General features: G+C 34.7%; 1 protein-coding gene across 1 annotated transcript in view; it reads right to left on the bottom strand.

The window, feature by feature from the left end:
- Positions 1–615: 615 nt before the first annotated feature.
- The window catches only part of Rev3l (REV3 like, DNA directed polymerase zeta catalytic subunit), a 178,255-nt gene continuing 157,871 nt past the window's right edge, over positions 616–20,999 (bottom strand). The window contains 4 exon segments of the mRNA XM_047559512.1: positions 616–1,727; positions 10,534–10,743; positions 12,579–12,825; positions 13,411–13,601. Coding sequence (XP_047415468.1) covers positions 1,587–1,727; positions 10,534–10,743; positions 12,579–12,825; positions 13,411–13,601 — 789 coding nt within the window. The 3' untranslated portion in view covers positions 616–1,586.

The raw sequence follows: 20,999 nt of genomic DNA, 5'->3' as shown, positions 1-20,999 counted from the left end.
CTTTTTTTCTATTGAAAAAAATTGGCATATATTAGAAATTGGCATGAAAACTTTTAAGAAGTAATAATGTAGTTTTTGCTTTCCATCTGCGAAGTTCTGGTCTCAAGATTTTTAATTCATTGTATCCAAATGAAAGTGAATGCTGAACATCTACCAAGCAATACATGCCTCTCTAAAATGGTGAGTGCTAAAATTTTCCTAGACTGCTTTGTTGCCTTTGTTGTTGTTTAAATCTAAAACTTGGAGCTGGGGTTGTGGATCTGTGATAGAGCATTTGCCTAGAATGTGTGAGGTACTGGGTTCAATTCTCAGCACCGCATATAAATAAATAAAATAAAGGAAAAAAAATCTTAAAAGTTTTGGTAAGGGAATTGCGGCATCAGCATATAAGAAAGATATACTCCATGCTTGTATAATTATATCAGAGTGGATTTGGCTACATGTATAATAAAAAGAACAATAGCAAAAAAATCAGATGTCTGGCAAAAAAAGAAAAAAAAAGAAAAACAAAAGAACTGAGTTTCATTTACCTCATTAAAATTAGGAAAGCATAGGGTAATACGTAACTGATAATTTCATTTATAGCAAGATAAAAACCACACTGCCATATTTCATATTTTATTCAATTTTAATGTGGTTTCCATTATTAACTCTTAAAACAAAATGATTTCCAGTTTAAAAAAACAATGCACTGACCACATAATTCCTTTTTCATTTTATACAGTTATACAAATAGTCTAAATACACATTTTGTGTTCAAGATGATGGCAAATAAGATTAACTGTACAGTACATAAGAAAAGAAAATATTTTAAGCATATTTAGAAGCAATAGAAATGTCTATACAAAACAAGCAAAAATGGAATAAAATTTTTTATTTTTAAAGTATTGCAACAGGCCCACAGGTTTGTAACAAAAATGTCTTTGCACAGTTCCTCACAATGCCCCATTAATAGCTAAAGCAAGACAGCGGTTTTTAGAAAATAATGTTTCAAAATGCTACACATGGTACTATTGTTTGCACAGTTTGATCAAAATAACAAATCTACTTTGAGTCAAGCAAAACCTAGAGGAAATATACCAAACAACTTCAAAATCATTTGTATAAAATTCATTGCACATTATTTTACTTAGTTGTTTGAAAAGTAAAAAAGTATATTTACAAAATATTTTGCAGTCAAAATTATAAAGTGGATGGATATCTCTAACACGTCTTGATACAGACAGTTCAAGGAAAACACACAAATGTTTTTTGTTTAAGAGGTTTTCAGTGTTCCTTCCAGAGGGAAGTAAACATGATCTACTCAAATGCATTTAAAAGATGGTACACATACTGGAGCAAATCCAACACCTGCATTATAAAACAATGTTAAAAAGGTGAAAGAATGAGGAATTTGTACATTATAAGAAGAAGCTATTTAGAGATCATCGCATAATTTTTAATTCAGTTAGCATAAAAATCTTCAGTCTTCAGATAACAGAAAATGAATGTCCTCGACTTGATGGAAGTTGAGAAAGCACCATGCACAACAGTTTAGTGGTAAACACTGAACAGAATAGCACCTGGAATTCTGTGACACTGACAATTTAAAACTGGTCTAGTAATTGCCGGAGATATGGTGCCTTGGATAATTCTCTATTTACTCGGGAGAGTTTGAAAAGTACTGGGCAGTTCAGAGAAACACATGGGATGTGTCGGTCAAAGGAACTTGTACAGTTCTTGCATATCTGAAAGCATAAGAGAAATACATAAAACAATAGGGAAGTTTCTATGTATATTTATAAATACCAAATTTTTATAATCCCTTTTTGACCCACCACAGATTACTGGCAAATGTAAAACATGTAATACATTACAGAAAATTTATTAGTTTTCCTCTCTCAGAAGCCTAGCCTACCCTATGGGTGAAATATTTCAACAAGATGTTATTTCATAAAAACAGAACACAAAATTCTCTTAAGAATTCATTTAATTCCTGAGATCAAGTTTCATTTACAACAGAATTCTATGATAGTAAAATTCATGTAGAAAGGCAACTTCCAGCAAGATGGCTAACTAGAGGTAGCTGATATGCTTGCCCTCCCAAAAAGAATAAACAACTGTTCTACCAGAGTATGGGACTGAAAACAATGGAGGATGGTGGGCATGTGGCAGAGATGAAGAAGAACATGGAGACTCAAGATGGCTTATACAAAGAAGGGAACAAAGAACCTTTCATTTACCACCCCATCTCTCTCATAGGGATCAGTATGAACCTTCCTTAAATGGAGAAAAGGTAAGAAGGAGGTCCCCAGCAGCTCCTGCAGGCCCTGAGTCCAGTTTAGAGAGCTTCTAGGGAGTTCACAGTACCGAAGAAGTTCAGTCCATTTAGGCCCTTATCCAAACTGCTGATGAATAGGGCCATCTTAAGACCATACCCATGTTTTTAGATGTGGAAAGATTGGGTGACCAGTTCTTGCAGCTCTGTGTACCCCACTTAAGTTACAGGTGTGGTTCTGTCTGCCTGAGGTTCAGGGAAATAGCTGGTGACTCACACTTACCCATAGGCTACAGAGCCTGGAACTACCACTGCCTGGCCTAGAAGAGATGCAACCCTACAGGTAGATCAGCCCCACAAACCCCTACAGCCTAGACTCCCGAGACATTTTCAGGCATTACTCACATTGATTATGACCAAGAAAGCTATAATGGAGACTATAATACTACACCCACTCAACCTATCCTATATAACCTACATCTTAGGATGCATCTCCAGAAGAAAGTCTTTCACTATTGAAACCACCATACAAAATTAGCAAAGGCAACTGTTTAACCAGATATCTAAGTATCAGTGTAGGCACAAAAGAAGTATGAAAAAACAAGCTAATATAACACCTCCAAAAGAACACAGGAATTCTCCACTAATAGACCCCAAAGAAGATCAGCAAATCTAAGAAATGCCTGAAAAGAAATTAAAAATAATAAGAAAACTCAGCAGCCCACAAGAGAAAACAAAGTCAATGAAATTATAAAATCAGTAAATTATATGGAAGAAGTATTTATTAGGGAAAGAGATCATATAAAAGGACCAAACAGAAATAAATCTTGGAGCTGAGTTGAAATTAAAAAAAATACAATCAAGAGTTTCAAAAGCAGACTAGAGCAAGCAGGAAAATTTCTGAACTTGAAGGTAGGTTTTCTGAAATAATTCAGTAGGAGGGATAAGGAGGAGTGGGAGTGGGAAAGGAGGAGGAGGAAAAGATGGAGGAAGCCTAGGAAACTTATGGAACACAATTAAGCAAACAAGTATTTGCATTTTAAGTGTTGCAAGATAAAGAGATGGGAAAAGGCATTTGAATACTATTTAATAAAGACATTAAAGCTCAAAACTTGGGCTGGGGTTGTCACTCAGTGGTAGAGCACTTGTCTAGCACGCATGACACTCTGGGTTTGATTCTCAGCACCACATATAAATAAAATAAAGGTCCACTGACAACTAAAAAATTTTTTTTAAAAATCTCAAAAACTTCCCAAATCTTGGGAACAAAGAGATGTAGGAAGCTCAAAGGTCCACAAATAGATTCAACCCAAAAGGGTCTTCCCCAAGGCATATTATACTTGAATCATCCAAACTCAGAGACAGAAAATTATAAAAACAACAAAAAGGATCTAGTCATACATAAGAAAATCCTGATTAGACTATGAACAAATTTCTCAGTAGGAATCTTATAGACCAGGAGAGAATGGAATGATATATTCCATGTCCTGAAAGAAAAAACTTTTTCAACTGAGAATACTAGACCCAGCAAAGCTGTCCTTCAGAAATGAAGAAGTCTTTTTCAGACAAGTAAATGTTGAGCAAATTCATCAACACTAGACCAGCCTTACAAGAAATACTTAAGGAAGTCCTGAATCTGGAAGTGAAAATATAGTAACTACCGTTATGAAAACACATAAAAGTATAGAGCTCACTAGTAAAACAAACACAGAAAAGAGAGAAAATAATATGCTCAGTAGATAAAACCACCAAACCACAAAGATGATGACAGAAAAAAGGAACAAAGAATATATAAAACAATCAGAAAACAATGAATAAAATGATAAGAGTAAGTTCTTACCTATCAATAATAGCCTTGAATGTAAACAGATTGAATTCTCCAATTAAAAGACACAAACTGGATAAAAAAAAACAAGACTCAACACTGCCTAACAGAAACCAACTTCGCTGATAAAGACACACAGACTGAAAGTGAAGGGATGGAACAAGATGATTCTATACCAATGGAAACCAAAAGTGAACGTAAGTAATTATACTTATCAGATTAAACAGTTTAAACAAAAAAACTACAAAAAAGAGGCAAAGAAAGTCATTATATAATGATAGAGATCAATTCAACATAGGTATATAACAATTATATATATATATATATGTACCCAATACTGGAGTACACAAAGGGATACACTCTAATATAATAATAGTTGTGGACTTAAGTACCCCATTTTCATCAATGGACAAAAAACACCCCCTGTACTTAAACTATATGATATAGACCAAATGGATCTAACAGACATTTATAGAACATTTCATCCAAAAGCTAAAGAATATATTCTTCTCATCAGCACATGGAACACTGTCCAGGATTGATCACATATGTCAGGCCACAAAATAAATTTTGACAAATTAAAAAAATCAAAATCATATGTATCTTTTCTGACCACAATAGAAATCAACAAGAAGAACTTTAGAAATTGTACATATACATGGAAATTAAATAACATACTCCTGAAAAACTCATGGGTCAAAGAAGAAATCAAAAGGGAGAGTAAAAAATTTCTTCAAAGACAAAAATAAAAACACAACACATCAAAACTTAGGACAAGCAAAAAAAAAAAAAAAAAAAAGCTGAAAGCAAAAGCATTTCTTCCAAGATCTGGAACAAGACAAGGATGTCCACTTTCACCATTCTTATTCAACATACTACTGAATATCTTAGAGCAATCAGGGAATGAGATAAGGGCACTGGAAATTGGAAAGATGTCCTTTTTGGTACATGGCATGATCTTAAAAATAAACAAATCTAAAGACTCCATGAAAAAACAGTTACAACTGGTAAATAAATTCAGTGAAGATGCAGGATTAAAAAAAAAAAAAACAGCAGTATTTCTACATACCAATAATAAACTTGGAAATCAAGATAATTGTATTCATAATAGCTATAAAATCAAAACCAAAATATAAACACTGCCCCCCAGTAATAAATTTAAAGAAGTGAAATATCTCTATGAAAAAATTATAAAACATTGAAGAAAGAAATTAAAGATGACACAACAAATGAAATCTCATATTCATGAATTAATATTGTTAAAATGTCCATACTACCTAAAGCAATCTACATATTCATTGTAATCCCCCCCACAAAAACCAATGATATTCTTCATGGAAATAGAAAAAACACTACTAAAATTCACATGGAACCACAAAAGACCCCAAATAGCCAAAGCAATCCTGAGCAAAAAGAAAAAAACTACAGGCATCACAATGCTTGACTACAAAGGTATAGTAACCCAAAAAAAGCATGGTATAGGCATAAAAACTGACACACAGACCAATGGGACAGAATAGAGAACCCAGAAATAAATCTATGTACTTACAGCTGACTGATTTTCAACAAAGGTGCCAAGAACATACATTGGAGAATTGATAGTCTCTTCAATAAATGGTGCTGGGAAAACTGGACATCCATATGCAGAATGACTCATGTCTCACCATATACAAAAATCACCTCAAAAATGGATCAAAGACCTAAATGTCAGACCTGAAACTAGGAAACTACTAGAAGAAAACACTTCAAAGACATCAGTATGGGCAATGTTTTTTTTTTTTTTTTTTTTTTTTTTTTTGGCTAATACTTCAAAAGCATGGGCAACAAAAGCAATAATAGACAAATGTGATTATATCAAAATAAGAAGCTTCTGTAACAGCAAAGGAAACAATCAACAGAATGAAGAGACAATCAGTAGAATGGGAGAAAATATTAGCAAACTATTTCTCCAACAAGGAATTGAGATCCAGAATACAGAAGAAACTCCAAAACTTAAGAGCAAAACCCACAAATAACCTGATTAAAAGATGGGCAACAGACCTAAATAGACATATCTCAAATGAAGACATATAAATGGCCAACAGGCATATGATAAAAATGATTAACATTACTAATCATCGGGGAAATGCATTTCAAAGTCACAGTGAGACACTTCTTTCCCCAATTAGAATGGCTATTATTAAAAGGACAAAAAATAATGAATCCTGGAGAGGAAGCAAGAAAGAGGAGCTCTCATACACTGTGGGTGGGAATGTTAATTAATATAGCCACAATGGAAAGTAGTATGGAGGTTTGTTAAAAAACTAGAAAATAAAACTACCATATGACCCAGCAATTCCATAACTGGATATTTATCTAAAGGACACAAAATCACTATAGCAAAGAGACACCTGCACCACCACGTTTATTATAGCACTATTTACAATAGCCAAGATATGGAATCAACTGAGGTGTTTATTAACAGATGAATGCAAAAAGAAAATGTATACATACACAATGGAATATTATTCAGCCATAAAAAGGAAATCCTGTCATTTGCAGCAACATGGATGGGATAAGACAACATTATGTTAAACAAAATAAACCAAGCACAGAAGGACAAATACTGCATATTGTCACTGGCATGGAGAAGCTAAAAATGTTGATCTCATAGAAGCAAAGAGTAGAATAGTGGTCATGAGAGGATAGGAAGGGGAGGGGGACAAAGAGCTTGCATAATAGGTGCCAAATTATAGTTAGGAGCAATCAGTTCTAGTGTTCACATTTGGGTGATGAACAAGTTATTATATATCTCAAAATAGCTAGAGGAGAGGTGTTTCAAAGTTCCCAACATAAAGACTAATTGCTCAGATTTCATCATTACACACTGTATCCATGTATTATTACATTATGCTAAATAAATATGTACATTATGTCAATTAGAAAAATATTCACACAATATACTACCCAACTACCAAAGAATGTCTCTTAAATGAAGTATAAACACCCTTTTTTTTCCAAATTGTACAGACTCGTTATCCATTTTCTTATTTCAGAACAGAATATACTAATATGAAAAAGTCAAATCGTGTGAATTTTAAAGTAGTCTAGATCAGTAGTTCTTAGCCCTGGTAACAATGAACTTAAAATTACTTAGAAATATTGACTAATGCCTGAGCCCCACTCCATAACAATGAATTAGAATTTCTGGGCATGAAAGCCTAAAAAGCCATACTTTTCTAGGATTTTGTGTGATTCTGACATATTAAGAAAAAAATAAATCATGGTGCAACTTTTTAAAAAGAGAAGAATTATAATATCTCAGATTCTATGGTATTTAAAGTCTCAAGTCAGGCATACGTTAAAAAGATAAAACATGAAAAACACTGAAAATTTAAAAAGAATACTAGTGTGAACTATAAGGATCAAGAAAATAAAGTATATTCAAATGATTAAAAAAATGGAAACCTAAGCTGGTTGGTGTTACAACATCTGTAGTCCCAGCTCCTTGGTAGGCTAAGGCCAGACAGAGGATGGACGCCTTGGACTGAGGAATTCAAGGCCAGTCGGACAATATACCAAGACCCCATTTTAAAAAACAGAGGAATCTAAATAGCAGCAACTACTCTAGAATGTGTTTTAGGAAAGATAATTTAAATATGCTGTAATGAACTCTGATATTTATCAAAGGGTTTCTAATTTAGAGATGGCTCACAGGGTTATGTATTTTTGTTTCTTGACCCATTATTTTCTAGTCAAATGAGGAGCACATTTTTCTGAGTATGCTGGTTGGTATATCTGATATTTATGTTGTTACTGATACAAACTAACTGCTTAGAAACTCACTTTAGTATGCCCTCTGGAGACCGAGTAGGCTATTCTAGGAAGCCTTTCGCTAATTAGATCTCTACCAAAAATTTACTCAAGTCTATTCTCTCATGCAGAATTTCTGTACTACAGTTTTATGTACTATGGCTACACTAAGGTACAAGCACAAGCCGATAAATATTTAAGAGCTTTCTGTGCTTGTCTGATAAATAATCCAGGATGGAATTACTCTACTAAATTTAACTCAAATGTTCAGTTTCAAGATCCTTTACTGGTTGATTTAAATCTTGAGCATTATAGCTTGATTCAGGCTTATATTCAAAACTTTTAAATAACACAACCTGGACATCTATGTTTTAGGTCAGAAGAAGGCACACATTTAAAAAACATTTCCTTTAATTTTTATACATTCATTCTTTCTGTTATCCCTTGACCTTATTATTTCCCAAAATCTTTAGATGCTTAATGTACTTATTTTCATTTTTTTATGACTATTATTTAAAATGTTTAAAGATGGTAATTTTTTCCTGAGATCTGCTATGGCTATCTAGAATCTGATATGTAGTGTTTTCATTTTGTTTAACAAGGAGTGTTAAAGTTTTCAAGTGGAGAAATCATTTTGATTTCTGAGTTTATAATTAATTGCTAATTTTATAGCACTGTGTTGATTAAAATGTCATTTCTAATATTTCAACTTTTTGAAGTTTAGTCTTAAATTTAATGAGGAATTTATTTATTTATTAAATTTTATTTTTTATTGGCTTAGTTATACATGACAGTAGAATCCATCTTGACATAATTATAAAAACATGGAATATATCTTGTTTTGATTCAATCACCAGTACTTCTCCTTCTCCTTCCCTCACCCCAACCCCTTTTTTAGTCTTTCCTTACAGACTAAGATATGGCCAATTTTTAAATATTCCATAAAAGTGTTGTCTAATTTTGTTAATTTGTTGTTAAACTGTTGTTAATGTTTCTATTTTTCATTACATGTCCCGTAATTTATAATTTATGAAAAATTCTGCAGATTAGTTTGTGAAACTTAAACTGTATTAACAATATCTTTTAAAAGATGACAAACCATCTTTATAAAACAGCATCATTTTTTTAAACTGTATTTTTATAAGAAATAAGACCTAATGGTGAAAGAGGGTTCTGGTTAAATTGATGTCACTAACTAGTAAGGTGTTCATCAATGAGGGCAGTAAATGAAAAGGTCCAGGAAGAGAACACTCAGAGTGTGACCTTGTAGAGATCTGAAGTTCCTGCTCTTGATAGTGCATTATACTAGGATCCAACAAGGGAATTTTCTGAGTTGATTGCTGCTATAATGACAGTAGCCTACAAAATAAACAGAAGCTAGGACACCCAGTGACTTCAGTAATTGTACTGACTAGAATCACACAACTAGTACAAAATGGCTGAAAGTTGGTTGGTAATAACTACAGTGATATATTGCTTCCTTAATCATGCATTAAGCAGAAAATTGTTCATGTGTTCAATAATTATTTTCAGACCACCACCATGGACTGGAATCTCACAGTGGCATAGCTGGCTCAACAGTGAGAGAAGGCAGAGCTTCTGTTCCCCAGTGGCTCATTTCCTGTTATTGGAGAAGACAGACACATACTTAATTACAGTAAAGTAGAGGTGGTTATGGCAGGAGCCCACTGTGGAGGTTTCATCTGGTCTAGGTGTTTAAACTGATTCCTCTCTAATGATTAGCAGGGGATGAGGAAAGCATTCCTGGAAGAGTGAAGAGGGTGTTTAAAGGCAAGAAGGTGGGAGAGAATAAGGTATATTCATCAACCTAAAAGAAGTTCAATATGAAAGAGGGAGAGGGTAGAGTATGACAGGGAGAAGTGAAAGAAGTGGTGACAGAGGTAGCAGGAAGGGTCAGAATGGAGAAAGACTTATAAATGAAGCTAAGGAGTTTTAATTTTACCCAGAGAGGGGGCAAGGTGGGGAGGTGAAGGGAAAGAGAAATACAGAAACAACTTTTGTTTGGATTTTATTTTCAAGTGATTTTTTTTTTTTTTATTTCTGCTAGAATGGGAATTTGAAATTTTATTAATTCCCATCTTTGCATTTTATGGCTACATCCCAGCTCTGTCCGTAACTCATTAGCAGTGTAACATGCAAATTACTCAACCTTTCTGTGTCAGTTTTATTCATCTGTAAGAGTGCTTAGAACAATCTCTGGCAGGAAGACTCAATCATGTTAATTATTGATTTTAACATAAATGTTCTGTCTGGACTCTTCGAATTGCAAAATTTCCAAGTTAACAAGCAATTCTCTAAGATTACTGAATTATTATAAGAATGGCAAGTGTTGACTGAGAAACTGGAATTTTTCTTATTATTGCTTTTATACTATTATGAAAGAAACTGGGTAGATGACCCTTGTAGTTCTAGGCTTTAATAAACACAATACACTATTCCATTAAGAACAAAAATAAATTATAAAACAAACTAAGTTGTTTTTAATAGTTTAGTTCAATGATGGTCTTTCCTAGATTTTAAGAAGAATATCATGTATTTTTTATTCCAGTTTCATATCTTATACTATAATTCAAGAGTTGAATATCTCCCTGAAGAATCAGATTGCTTGGAATTCTGTGTCCAGTGAATAAGGCCATACCTTTACAAGTTGCTCCTGTTTGCGTTCCAACTCTCGGATTTCTTGGTTGAGGATGACGGCAACATGCTGAGGCTGGCTCCGACATTTACTACAGATGCCGTGCTGAGTCAGGTCATCACACACAGGACAGTGTAAAGTAGTGAAGTATTGTGAAATAGTGCCTTTCCGCCCTTCGGGTTCACTTCGAGAGGAGCTGGTGGCTTTCTGGATCTACAATATCATCAATTCAGAAATAAGTCTGAGCCAGCTTCACAGCATTACTGCTATTCTCATGCTAATTACAGATTTACTCAGGCATTATTTTATTCATTCATTCATTCAACAAATGCTGAGCAGCTACCACATGCCAGATGCTGTCCTAGACACTGGGGTCAGAGAAATGAACAAACCCACACTGTCATGGAGCTTTCATCTGTTTTTTTTTTTTTTTTTTTTTTGATACTAGGGATTGAACTCAGGGGCATTTAACTACATCCTCAGCCCTTTTTTACATTTTATTTTGAGACAGGGTCTCACTGAATTGTGTAGGTCCTCACTAAGTTGCTGAGGCTGGCTTTGAACTTGAGACCCTCCTGCCTCAGTCTGCATAGCTGCTGGCATTATAGGCATGGGTCACTGAGCCTGGCAGAGCCTACATCTTCATATCATCAAATACACTGTTTTTTTTTTTTTTTTTTTCCTTTGTGGAAAAAATTAGTCTTCAGCCACTCAGTTTTTTTTTTTTTTTTTTTTTGGTGGAAATATGCAGATGTACGAGATTATAGTTATACAGGGTACTGGGGATCATACAGGACAATGGAAAAGATCTAGGTTGAGAGTGGATACTGTTTAAGGGTGCACAAGTTGGGTCATGGAAATAAACAAAATGAAAGATTAAAACAACTTGGTAGGCAGAGGATCCAAAACTGAAGCAAAAATAAACCAGGAGCATTTCAAATTTAATAAAACACATGTCACCTAAGAATTCTTCATTTTAAGTTAATATTGGTTTTAGAATTCTCTTTCCTGGTGCTCTGTTTATAATAAAATAATATTATACCCATGGCATATTTTCCTGGTATTGTATAAATTACTTTGCATAAGTTATCAGGTTAGATTCTTACAAATGTTAGACTTCACATCCTTGTTGGTAACAAAATGAAAAATAGTAACAACAACAAAAATATCAGTTTCCTGGCTTAGAGCCAGGATATAGCATTATAAATGTCAGTCAGCACAAATTCTTAGAAACACAGATTCAAACTCAGTTTCCTAGGTTATACTTTCCCTTTCCTTTAAAAGTGTTTACTAAGAAGTAAATATAGCTTAAGTATCAACTTTTCATCAGTTTGCCTAAATACCACCTGCCTTCCGTAGTCTGAGATGATAGCAAATGATTGAGCAGATCAGATCTGAAGTGAATTCTCACCAATAGATAAAAAAGACTACTCTCCTAGGAAAAAGTGTCCCAGATTATTACAGAGCCACATATCACTCCTTCATGTTTCTAATGACTAAACTAAGTAAGAACTGAAGCAAAGCTCCTTGTGCTGAGATTCCACATTACATGTTTTGCTTTAGTGTAATGCTATTTTTTTTTTTTTTTGGGTGCTGGGGATCGAACCCAGGGCCTTGTGCTTACAAGGCAAGCACTCTACCGACTGAGCTATCTCCCCAGCCCCGTAATGCTATTTTAATATTTCTTTCTTCTGGATTATTCAGGACTATATCTACATGCTATATCTTATACATCTTTTAATATCTATTTTGAAGTAATTTTTGTTCTCTATTATTAGTTGGTTTGCTCTGCATTATTCTGTGGTTAAGTGATTACTACTGAAATTCTTCAGGATTCATTTTAATACTTCTGTAATTTGAGCAACCTGACAGAAGTTAAGAAGGTATTTACAGAGAATTAAAAAATTTCTCCTTTCAGAAACCAGAAAGGTATGGCATCTTTATCAGGTTAGGATCTATCTGCTTGGCCTCTCACAGCACAAAAATAAAATCTTTAGTTCTACTGGAAATTTGAAGTAGTTATAGCACGTACTATTTAGTAAACTTACTCTTGGTAATTCATGATACCAGCTGAAGACATCGATACCAATAAGTGAGAAGATTCTTGCCAGGGGTGGAAGGATTTGCTTGGTGATATAGTAAGTGGCATTCAGTCTCAGAGTTGGATCTTGAAGGACTTCTGCTGGGCGCCTTACCAGCTGGATAAGTGGTACTCCAGGGGTCCCATAAATAATGACATATGGCACTCGTTCCCCAACTCGTGGCTCAGAGCGCCGGTCATAAGTAAGCATTTTCCTATTCAAATCCAAATAAAATACACACAAAAAGACTATCATATAAGGCATCAATCTAGCACATTAAGTCAGAATTAAGCAACAAAACCAAGAGAAATCTATAAGAAGTACATTTAAATTAGAGTTACTACTTCTTTGAAAACTATGCTATAGATACGTAAGACTTATTCTACATCATTGCTACCTAGAGAATAATATGATTCTAACAATAAAAACTATCATAAACCTAACAATGAAAGATTAAGAGAAAATTTAGCTAAACAATTGGATTCCAGAATGATTCTATGTAAGTGCTTTGACAGATCAATATTAAGGACTACCTAGTGATTTTCACATGGGAGAAACGTATCAGATCACAATTAATTGCATTTAGTTTCCTAAGGAAAGTCCAGAAGAAAAGTTCTTCTTCAGAACTTAGAAGTATAAGGTAGCATAGATGAGGCTTCATGTGGTAAGGTGGAAAGAAAACTGTGTGTGCCTGTGCCTGTGGATTATGAGATGTCTTTTCACTTACTCTAAGCCTGTGCAGATCCCCAGGAATACACTGGCTAGGTACTGGGGGCTGTGATATTGTGTACATCATTACCTTGTAAGTTCAAGGGCTGGCACACAAGCTCCAGGTTTATAAGAAGAACTTCCTCTGTATTCCTTGGCAAAGATAAAGTCTTGTATGCTGGCCTTTCCTTCCAGAAGCTTTATACATTGTCGTTGAACATATTGTTTAATTAGACTTATATCTCTTGTTTCAAACAGCAGCTTCAGGGAACGCTCAAGTATCTTAAAACAAGAGAGATGCATGCATGTGAATAAAAAATATCCCCCAGTTATCTTCATTACTGTTGTTATACTTTCATTATAAAACTACTGGAAAACCTGATCTACTTAAATAATTTCACAATGATTGGATAATCAAAATTATTTGAAATTGTAAAAATATTTTGGAACTTTCTATTTCTAAAACCAATATAATATAGTTTAAGAAAAATCATGTTAGAATGATATTCAGAAGAAAAATTTGCTATGTGATGAGGATTTAAATTTTTCTTAAATAGAGCATTCTAGGCATAAGAAACTGGACATGATCTTATGTACAGATTATTATTTATTGTTACAGACAAACATAAATTTAAGTGTTACCAAGCAGTCTATTAAGAATCAAACTTTTTTGTGGATACAAAACAATTATGAAGGGATCTCAATCAAGATCAGTCTAGGACATTTTGGCAATTGAAGATTGTACATTAAATAGGCACAAAAGAATGGAAGAGAAATCTATCCCAAAACATGCATAAAACCCAACACAGGGACACAAGAAATATAAAAAAACAAGGTAACATGGCGCCTCCCAAAGTTCATTGTTAACCAGCAACTGACCCTCCAAATATTGAAGTGGATGAAATATCAGATAGAAGAATCACTATAAAAATAATCAATGAATTCCAAGAGAACACAGAAAAATAACTGAGTGAACTGAGGAAGTCAGTACAGGATTATGCATGAGAAATTAAATAAGGAGATAGAAATACTGAAAAGAACCCAAACAAAGAGACTGGAAGTGAGAGACACAATAAATCAAATAAAAAGTTCAGTGCAAAGTCTCTATAACAGGGTAGACCAAGACAGACAAAATCTCAGAGCTGGAAGACAAACTGGCCAGCCTTGAACTTTCAGAGCATTAAAGAAAAGAAGTATAGGGCCTGGGGCTGTAGCTCAGTGGTCAGACAGCTTGTCTCACACATGGGAGGCACTGGGTTGATCCTTAGCATCACATAAAAAATAAGTAAAGATGTGAGTCCATGTACAACTAAAAAAATACAAAAAAAAAAAAAAAAAAAAAAGAAAAGAAGTATGTAACCATGACCAGAATATACACCTCTTAAGAGACCAAATTTAAGATTCACTGGAATTGAGAAGGGTTGTGAGATGCAAGTTAATGGAATGAATAACCTCTTCAGAGAAAGAGTAACAGAAAAATTTCCAAACCTTGAGAGTGACATGGACATCCATATACAGGAGGCATTCAGAACCCCAAAGAGACAAGATCAAGAAAGACCCTCTCCATGACACATTGTAATTAAAATGCCTCACATACAAAGTAAAGATAGAATTTTAAAAGCCTACAGAGAAAAATATCAGGTCCTAATTTAGAGTAAGTCATTCAGAATCACTTTTGATTTCTCAGCACAAACCCTAAAAGCCAGAAGGGCTTGGAATGATGTGTTTCAAGTCCTGAAAGAAAACAACTGTCAACCAGGACTGCTATTTCCAGCAAAGCTATACTTCAAAATAAAAAAGGAAATAAAAATCTTTTGAGATAGGCAGAAAATAAGAGAATTCATAACTGCTAAACTGGCACTACAGAACTTACTTAAAGAATACTCCATACAGAAGAAATAATAAACCCCAGAGCTCACAAATGAACAAATCTCATTTGAAGAGTAGCTAAGTAAATGAGAAACAGGGCCAAACTTAACATTATAAATAAATCAAAATGGCAGGCATTCATAAACATCTCTCTGTAATAACATTGAATGCAAATGGTCTCGATTCTCCAACTAAGACACAAGCTGATGGAATGGATTAAAAACAACACCCAACTCTATGTTGTTTGTAAGATGTACCTTACAGGCAAAGACAGCCACAGAGTGAGTGTAAAAAGATGAAAATCAATATACCAAGTGAATGGAGTCCCAAAACAAGCAGGGGTAGCTACTCTCATATCTGACAAGGCAGATGTCAAAACAAAATTAATCAGAAGAGACAAAGAAGGTCACTTCATACTGGATGGGGAATGATCCAAGAAGACATACCAATAAAAATATTTATGTCCCAAACATGAATGCAACTAATTTCATGATAGAGATACTCTTCAAATTGCAGCCTCAGATATACCCCAGGACAATAATACTGGGTGATTTCAACACACTTTTCTCACCATTCCATGGGTCATCCAGACATAAACTCAGTAAAGACTCTTTGGCTGGGTGCAGTGGTGCATGCCTGCAATCCCAGCAGTTTGGGAGGCTGAGGCAGGAGGATTAACAGTTCAAAGTCAGCCTCAGCAACTTAGCGAGGCCCTATCTACTCAGTGAGACCCTGTTTCTAAAAAAAAAAAATTTTTAAAGGGGGACTGGGGATGTGGCTTAGTGTTCAGGCCCCTGGGTTCAATATCCAGTGACAAAAATAAAAGACTCTTTGGACCTGAAAAATATTATAAATCAAATGGACTTAGTGGTCATCTTCAGAATATGTCATCCAACAACAAATGAACACATGTTCTTTTCAGCATTTCATGGAGAATTCTCCAAAATAGACCATTTTAGGACACAGAGCAACTCTTAGCCAATACCAAAACGTTGATATATTTCTTTACATCTTATCAGACCATAATGGATTGAAATTAGAAATCAACATGACAAAACCCTACAGAAATGATATAAATGGAGATTTATATAATTGAGCAATGCCCTTATGGAGACTGAGCAATGCCCTTATGAATGATGAATGGGTGATAGAAGAAATCAGGGGAGGAATTTAAAGAAATTCAAAGACTCAAATGAGAATAGTGATACAACATACCAAAACTTCTGGGACACTCTGAAGGCAGTTCTAAGAGGAAAGTTTAGAGCTATAAGTGCCTACATAAGAAAATCAGAAAGATCCCCAATAAACAGACTACTGATTCATCTCAAATCCCTTCAAAAGAACAACAACCAGTTCCAAAACCAGCGGACGGAAGGAAGGAAAAAATTAAGGTCAGAACTGAAATCAATGAAATTGAGAATAACAACAATACAAAGGATCAATGATACAAAGAGTTGGTTCTCTGAAAAGTTAAGTGCTTAACCAAACTAATCAAAAGAAAAAAAATGCAAATTAATAAAATTAGAGATGAAAAAGAAGAAATTACCATACATCACAGAAATCCAGCAGATCACAGGGACTATTTAGAAAACTTATACTCCAATAAATTGGACAACATAGAGGAAATGGATACATTTCTAGGCACACAGAATCTGACAAAGGTGAACCAAGAAGGCACAGAAAACCTAAACAGACCAATAACATGGTGAGATAGAAGCAGTAATAAAAAGCCTTACACAAAAGAAAAACCCATGATCAGATGCATACTAGCTGAATTCTACCAGACCTTTAAGAAAAAACAAATGCCAATACTCCTTGAATTATTCCATGAAAAAAAAGGGATGGAGCTGTGGGTGGCGGCATAGGCCTGTAATCCTAGCAGCTCAGAAGGCTGAGGCAAGAGAATGGAGTATTCAAAACCAGCCTCAGCAACTTAGTCAGGTGCTAAGCAACTCAGTAAAACTCTGTCTCTAAATAAAATACAAAAAAAAAAAAAAAAAAAAAACAAGGGCTGGGTATGTGGGGATGTGACTCAGTGGTTAAGTTCAATCCCTGGTCAAAAAAAAAAAAAAAAAAAAAAGATGGGATGGAACACTTTCAAATTCATTCTATGAAGCCAGCAACACTCTTGTATCAAATCAGATAAAGAAATGTCAAGGAAGGAAAACTACAGATCAGTCCCCAATGAACTTAAATGCATAAATACTTAACAAAACATTAACAAATCATATTCAACAACATATCAAGAAGATTGTATGCCACAATCAAGTTGGTTTTATTTCAGAGATGTAAGGTTTAATATACACAAATTGATAAATGTAATTCATTACATAAATAGAATTAAGGACAAAAAATCACTTAGTCATCTCAATAGATACAGAGAAGCATTTGACAAAACTCAGCATCTATCAGTGATTAAAACAGTGAAGAAACTAGGGATAGCAGGAATCCACTTCAACATATGAAATAATCTACTTCAACATAAAGGTTACATATGAAAAATCCAAAGCCAATCTCATAGAAAATGGGGAAAAACTGAAAGCATTTGTTTTAAAATCTGGGACAAGACAAGGATGTGCACACTTTTTTATTTTTAAAAAAAATATGTATAATTTTTAGTTGTAGGTGGACATGATATCTTTATTTTATTTTTATGTCGTCCTGAGGCTCAAACCCAGGGCCTCACACATGCTAGGTGAGCGCTCTACCACTGAGCCACAACCCCAGCCCCAGGATGTACACTCTTATCAATCCTATTTAATATAGTGCTAGAAATTCTAGCCAGTTATTAGGCAAGAGAAAGAAATAACAGTGATAAAAATTAAAAAGGAAGAAGTAAAAATATCACTGTTGGCAGATGATATCATCTTATACCTAGAAGATCTAAAAACTCTACCAACAGACTTTTAGAGAAAGTAAATTTGGCAAAGTAGCAGGTTACAAAATCAACACACAAAAACCAATAGCTTTCTTCTAAACCAATAATGAATCTGCTGAGAATGAAATCAGAAAAACAATTCCATTCATAATACTCTCAAAAAAAAAATACACCAACAAAAAAACAAAAATAAAACAAAACAATAACCAAACCTAGGAATAAATCTAACCAAGGAGATGAAAGATCTCTACAATGAAAATCATAGAACATTGAAGAAAGAAACTGAAGAAGACTCCAGAAGATGGAAACACCTCCCATGTTCATGGATAAGCAGAATTATAATGGCCACACTACCAAAAGCAATCTACAGATTCAATGCAATCTGTATCAAGATATGAATGACATTCTTCAAAGAATTAGAAAAAAACAGTTCTGAAATTCCTTTGTAAGAATAAAAGCAATATAGCCAAAATAGTCAAAGCAATACTAAGCCAAAGAAGCAATTCTGGAGGCATCACAATACCTGACTTCAAATCATACTATAGAGGGAATGACAAAAAATATGGTATTGGCATAAAAACAGACACATAGACCAATGGTACAGAATATAGGACACAGAGATAAAGTCACACATGTATAGCAATCTGATCCTTGACAAACTGCCAGAAAAATATACTGGAGAAAAGATGGCCTTTTAAACAAAGGGTGCCGGGAAAACTAGTTATCCACATGTTATGGTTTGGATGTGAGGAGTCCTCCAAAAGCTCACACGTAAGACAACGTAGGAAGATTCAGAGGAGAAAAGATTGGGTTGTAAAAGTCTTAACCCAATCAGTGAATTAATCCTTGATGGGATTAGCTAAAGTGGTAGGGTGTTGCTGGAGAAGCTGAAAAGTGGGGTGTGGCTATGGGGTATATATTTTGTATCTGGAGAGTAGAGTCTCTTTCTGCTTCCTGATCACAGTGATGTGAGCTGCCTCCCTCTGCCACGCTCTCCTGCTATGATGTTCTGCTTCACCTCAAGCTCCAAGGAATGGAACTGGCTTTCTATGAACTAAGACCTCTGAAACTGTGAGCCCTCAAATAAACCTTTCCTCCTCTATAATTGTGCTGGTCAGATCATTCAGCCACAGTAGGGAAAGGCTGACTAAAACACCACACGTAGAAGAAAAAGACAAGGCGCTTATCTCTTACCCTGCATGAAAATAACTTAACATGGATCAAATACCTAGGAATTAGAACAGAAACTATGCAACTCCTAGAAGAAAACAGAGGGTCAATACTTCAGCACTGAGGCACAGGCCACAACTTTCTCAGTAGGAGCCTTAAAGCTCAGGAAAAAATGCCAAGAGTTAATAAGTGGGATGGCATCAGATTAAAATGCTTGTGCACAGAAAAGGAAATAATTAGGAATGGGAAGAGAGAACCTAAAGAATGGGAGAAAATCTTTGCTAGCTACTCTTCTGATAGAGGATTAGTATCTAGGACATATAAAGAACTCAAAAAAATTTACATCAAACAAATAATTGGGGCTGGGGTTGTAGCTCAGTGCTAGAGCCCTTGCTTCGCATGTGTGAGGCACTGGGTTTGATTCTCAGTCCCACATAAAAATAAATGAATAAAATAAAGGTCTATCAACATCTAAAAAAGCCAAATAACCCAATTAATAAATGGGCAAATGATTTAAACAGACTCTTCTCAAAAGCAGAAATACAAATGGCCAACAAATACATGAAAAAAATCATCAGCAACTTTAGCAATTAAGGAAATGCAAATCAAAACTATCCTGAGATTTCACCTCACATCAGTCAGAATGGCAGTGATGAAGAATACAAACAATAATAAATGCTGGAGAAGATGTAGAGAAAAAGGAACACTTTTATACTATTAGTGAGAATGTAAATTAGTACAACCATGTGGAAATCAGTATGGAGGTTCTCAGAACACTTAGGCATGCAACCACCATATAACCCAGCTATACCACTCTTTGGTGTGTATCCTGAAGAATTAAAAAGTTATCATACTACAGTGATACATGCATACTCAAGTTTACAACAGCACAATTCACTATAGCCAAACTATAGAACCAGCATAGGGGTCAATCAATGGATGAATACAGCAATCCTTTGCAGGAAAAGTCAAGCAGGGGGTATCACGATACCAGACACTCAACCATACTACAGAGCAATAGTAACAAAAATAGCATGGTACTGGCACCAAAACAGACAAGTAGATCAATGGTACAGAATAGAAGACATAGAGACAAACCCACATAAATACAGTTTTCTCATATTAGACAAAGGTGCCAAAAACATATAATGGAGAAAAGATAGCCTCTTCAACAAATGGTGCTGGGAAAACTGGAAATTCATATGTAGCAAAATGAAACTAAACCCCTATCTCTCACCCTGCACAAAACTCAACTCAAAATGGATCAAGGACTTCGGAATTAGATCAGAGAACCTGCACCAGTAGAAGAAAAAGTAGGTCCAAATCTTCATCATGTTGGCTTAGGACCAGACTTCCTTAACATGACTCCCAAAGCACAAGAAATAAAAGCAGGAATCAACAATTGGGATAGATTCAAACTAAAAAGCTTTCTCTCAGCAAAGGACACTATCAGCAATGTGAAGAGAGAGCCTACACAGTGGGAGAAAATCTTTGCCACACACACTTCAGATAGAGCACTAATCTCTAGAATCTATAAAGAACTCAAAAATCTTTATACCAAGAATACAAATAACCCAATCAATAAATGGGCTAAGGAAATGAGGAGACACTTCACAGAAGATCTACAAGCAATCAACAGATATATGAAAAAAAGTTCAACATCTCTAATAATAAGAGAAATGCAAATCAAAACTACTCTAAGATTCCATCTCACCCCAATTAGAATGGCTATTATCAGAACACAAGCAACAATAGGTATTGGC

Source organism: Sciurus carolinensis, chromosome 7, assembly GCF_902686445.1.
Source record: "Sciurus carolinensis chromosome 7, mSciCar1.2, whole genome shotgun sequence".
NCBI lineage: Eukaryota > Metazoa > Chordata > Mammalia > Rodentia > Sciuridae > Sciurus > Sciurus carolinensis.
Note: the sequence above shows the minus strand (reverse complement) of the source record. Positions and strands in the feature narration are given on the sequence as shown.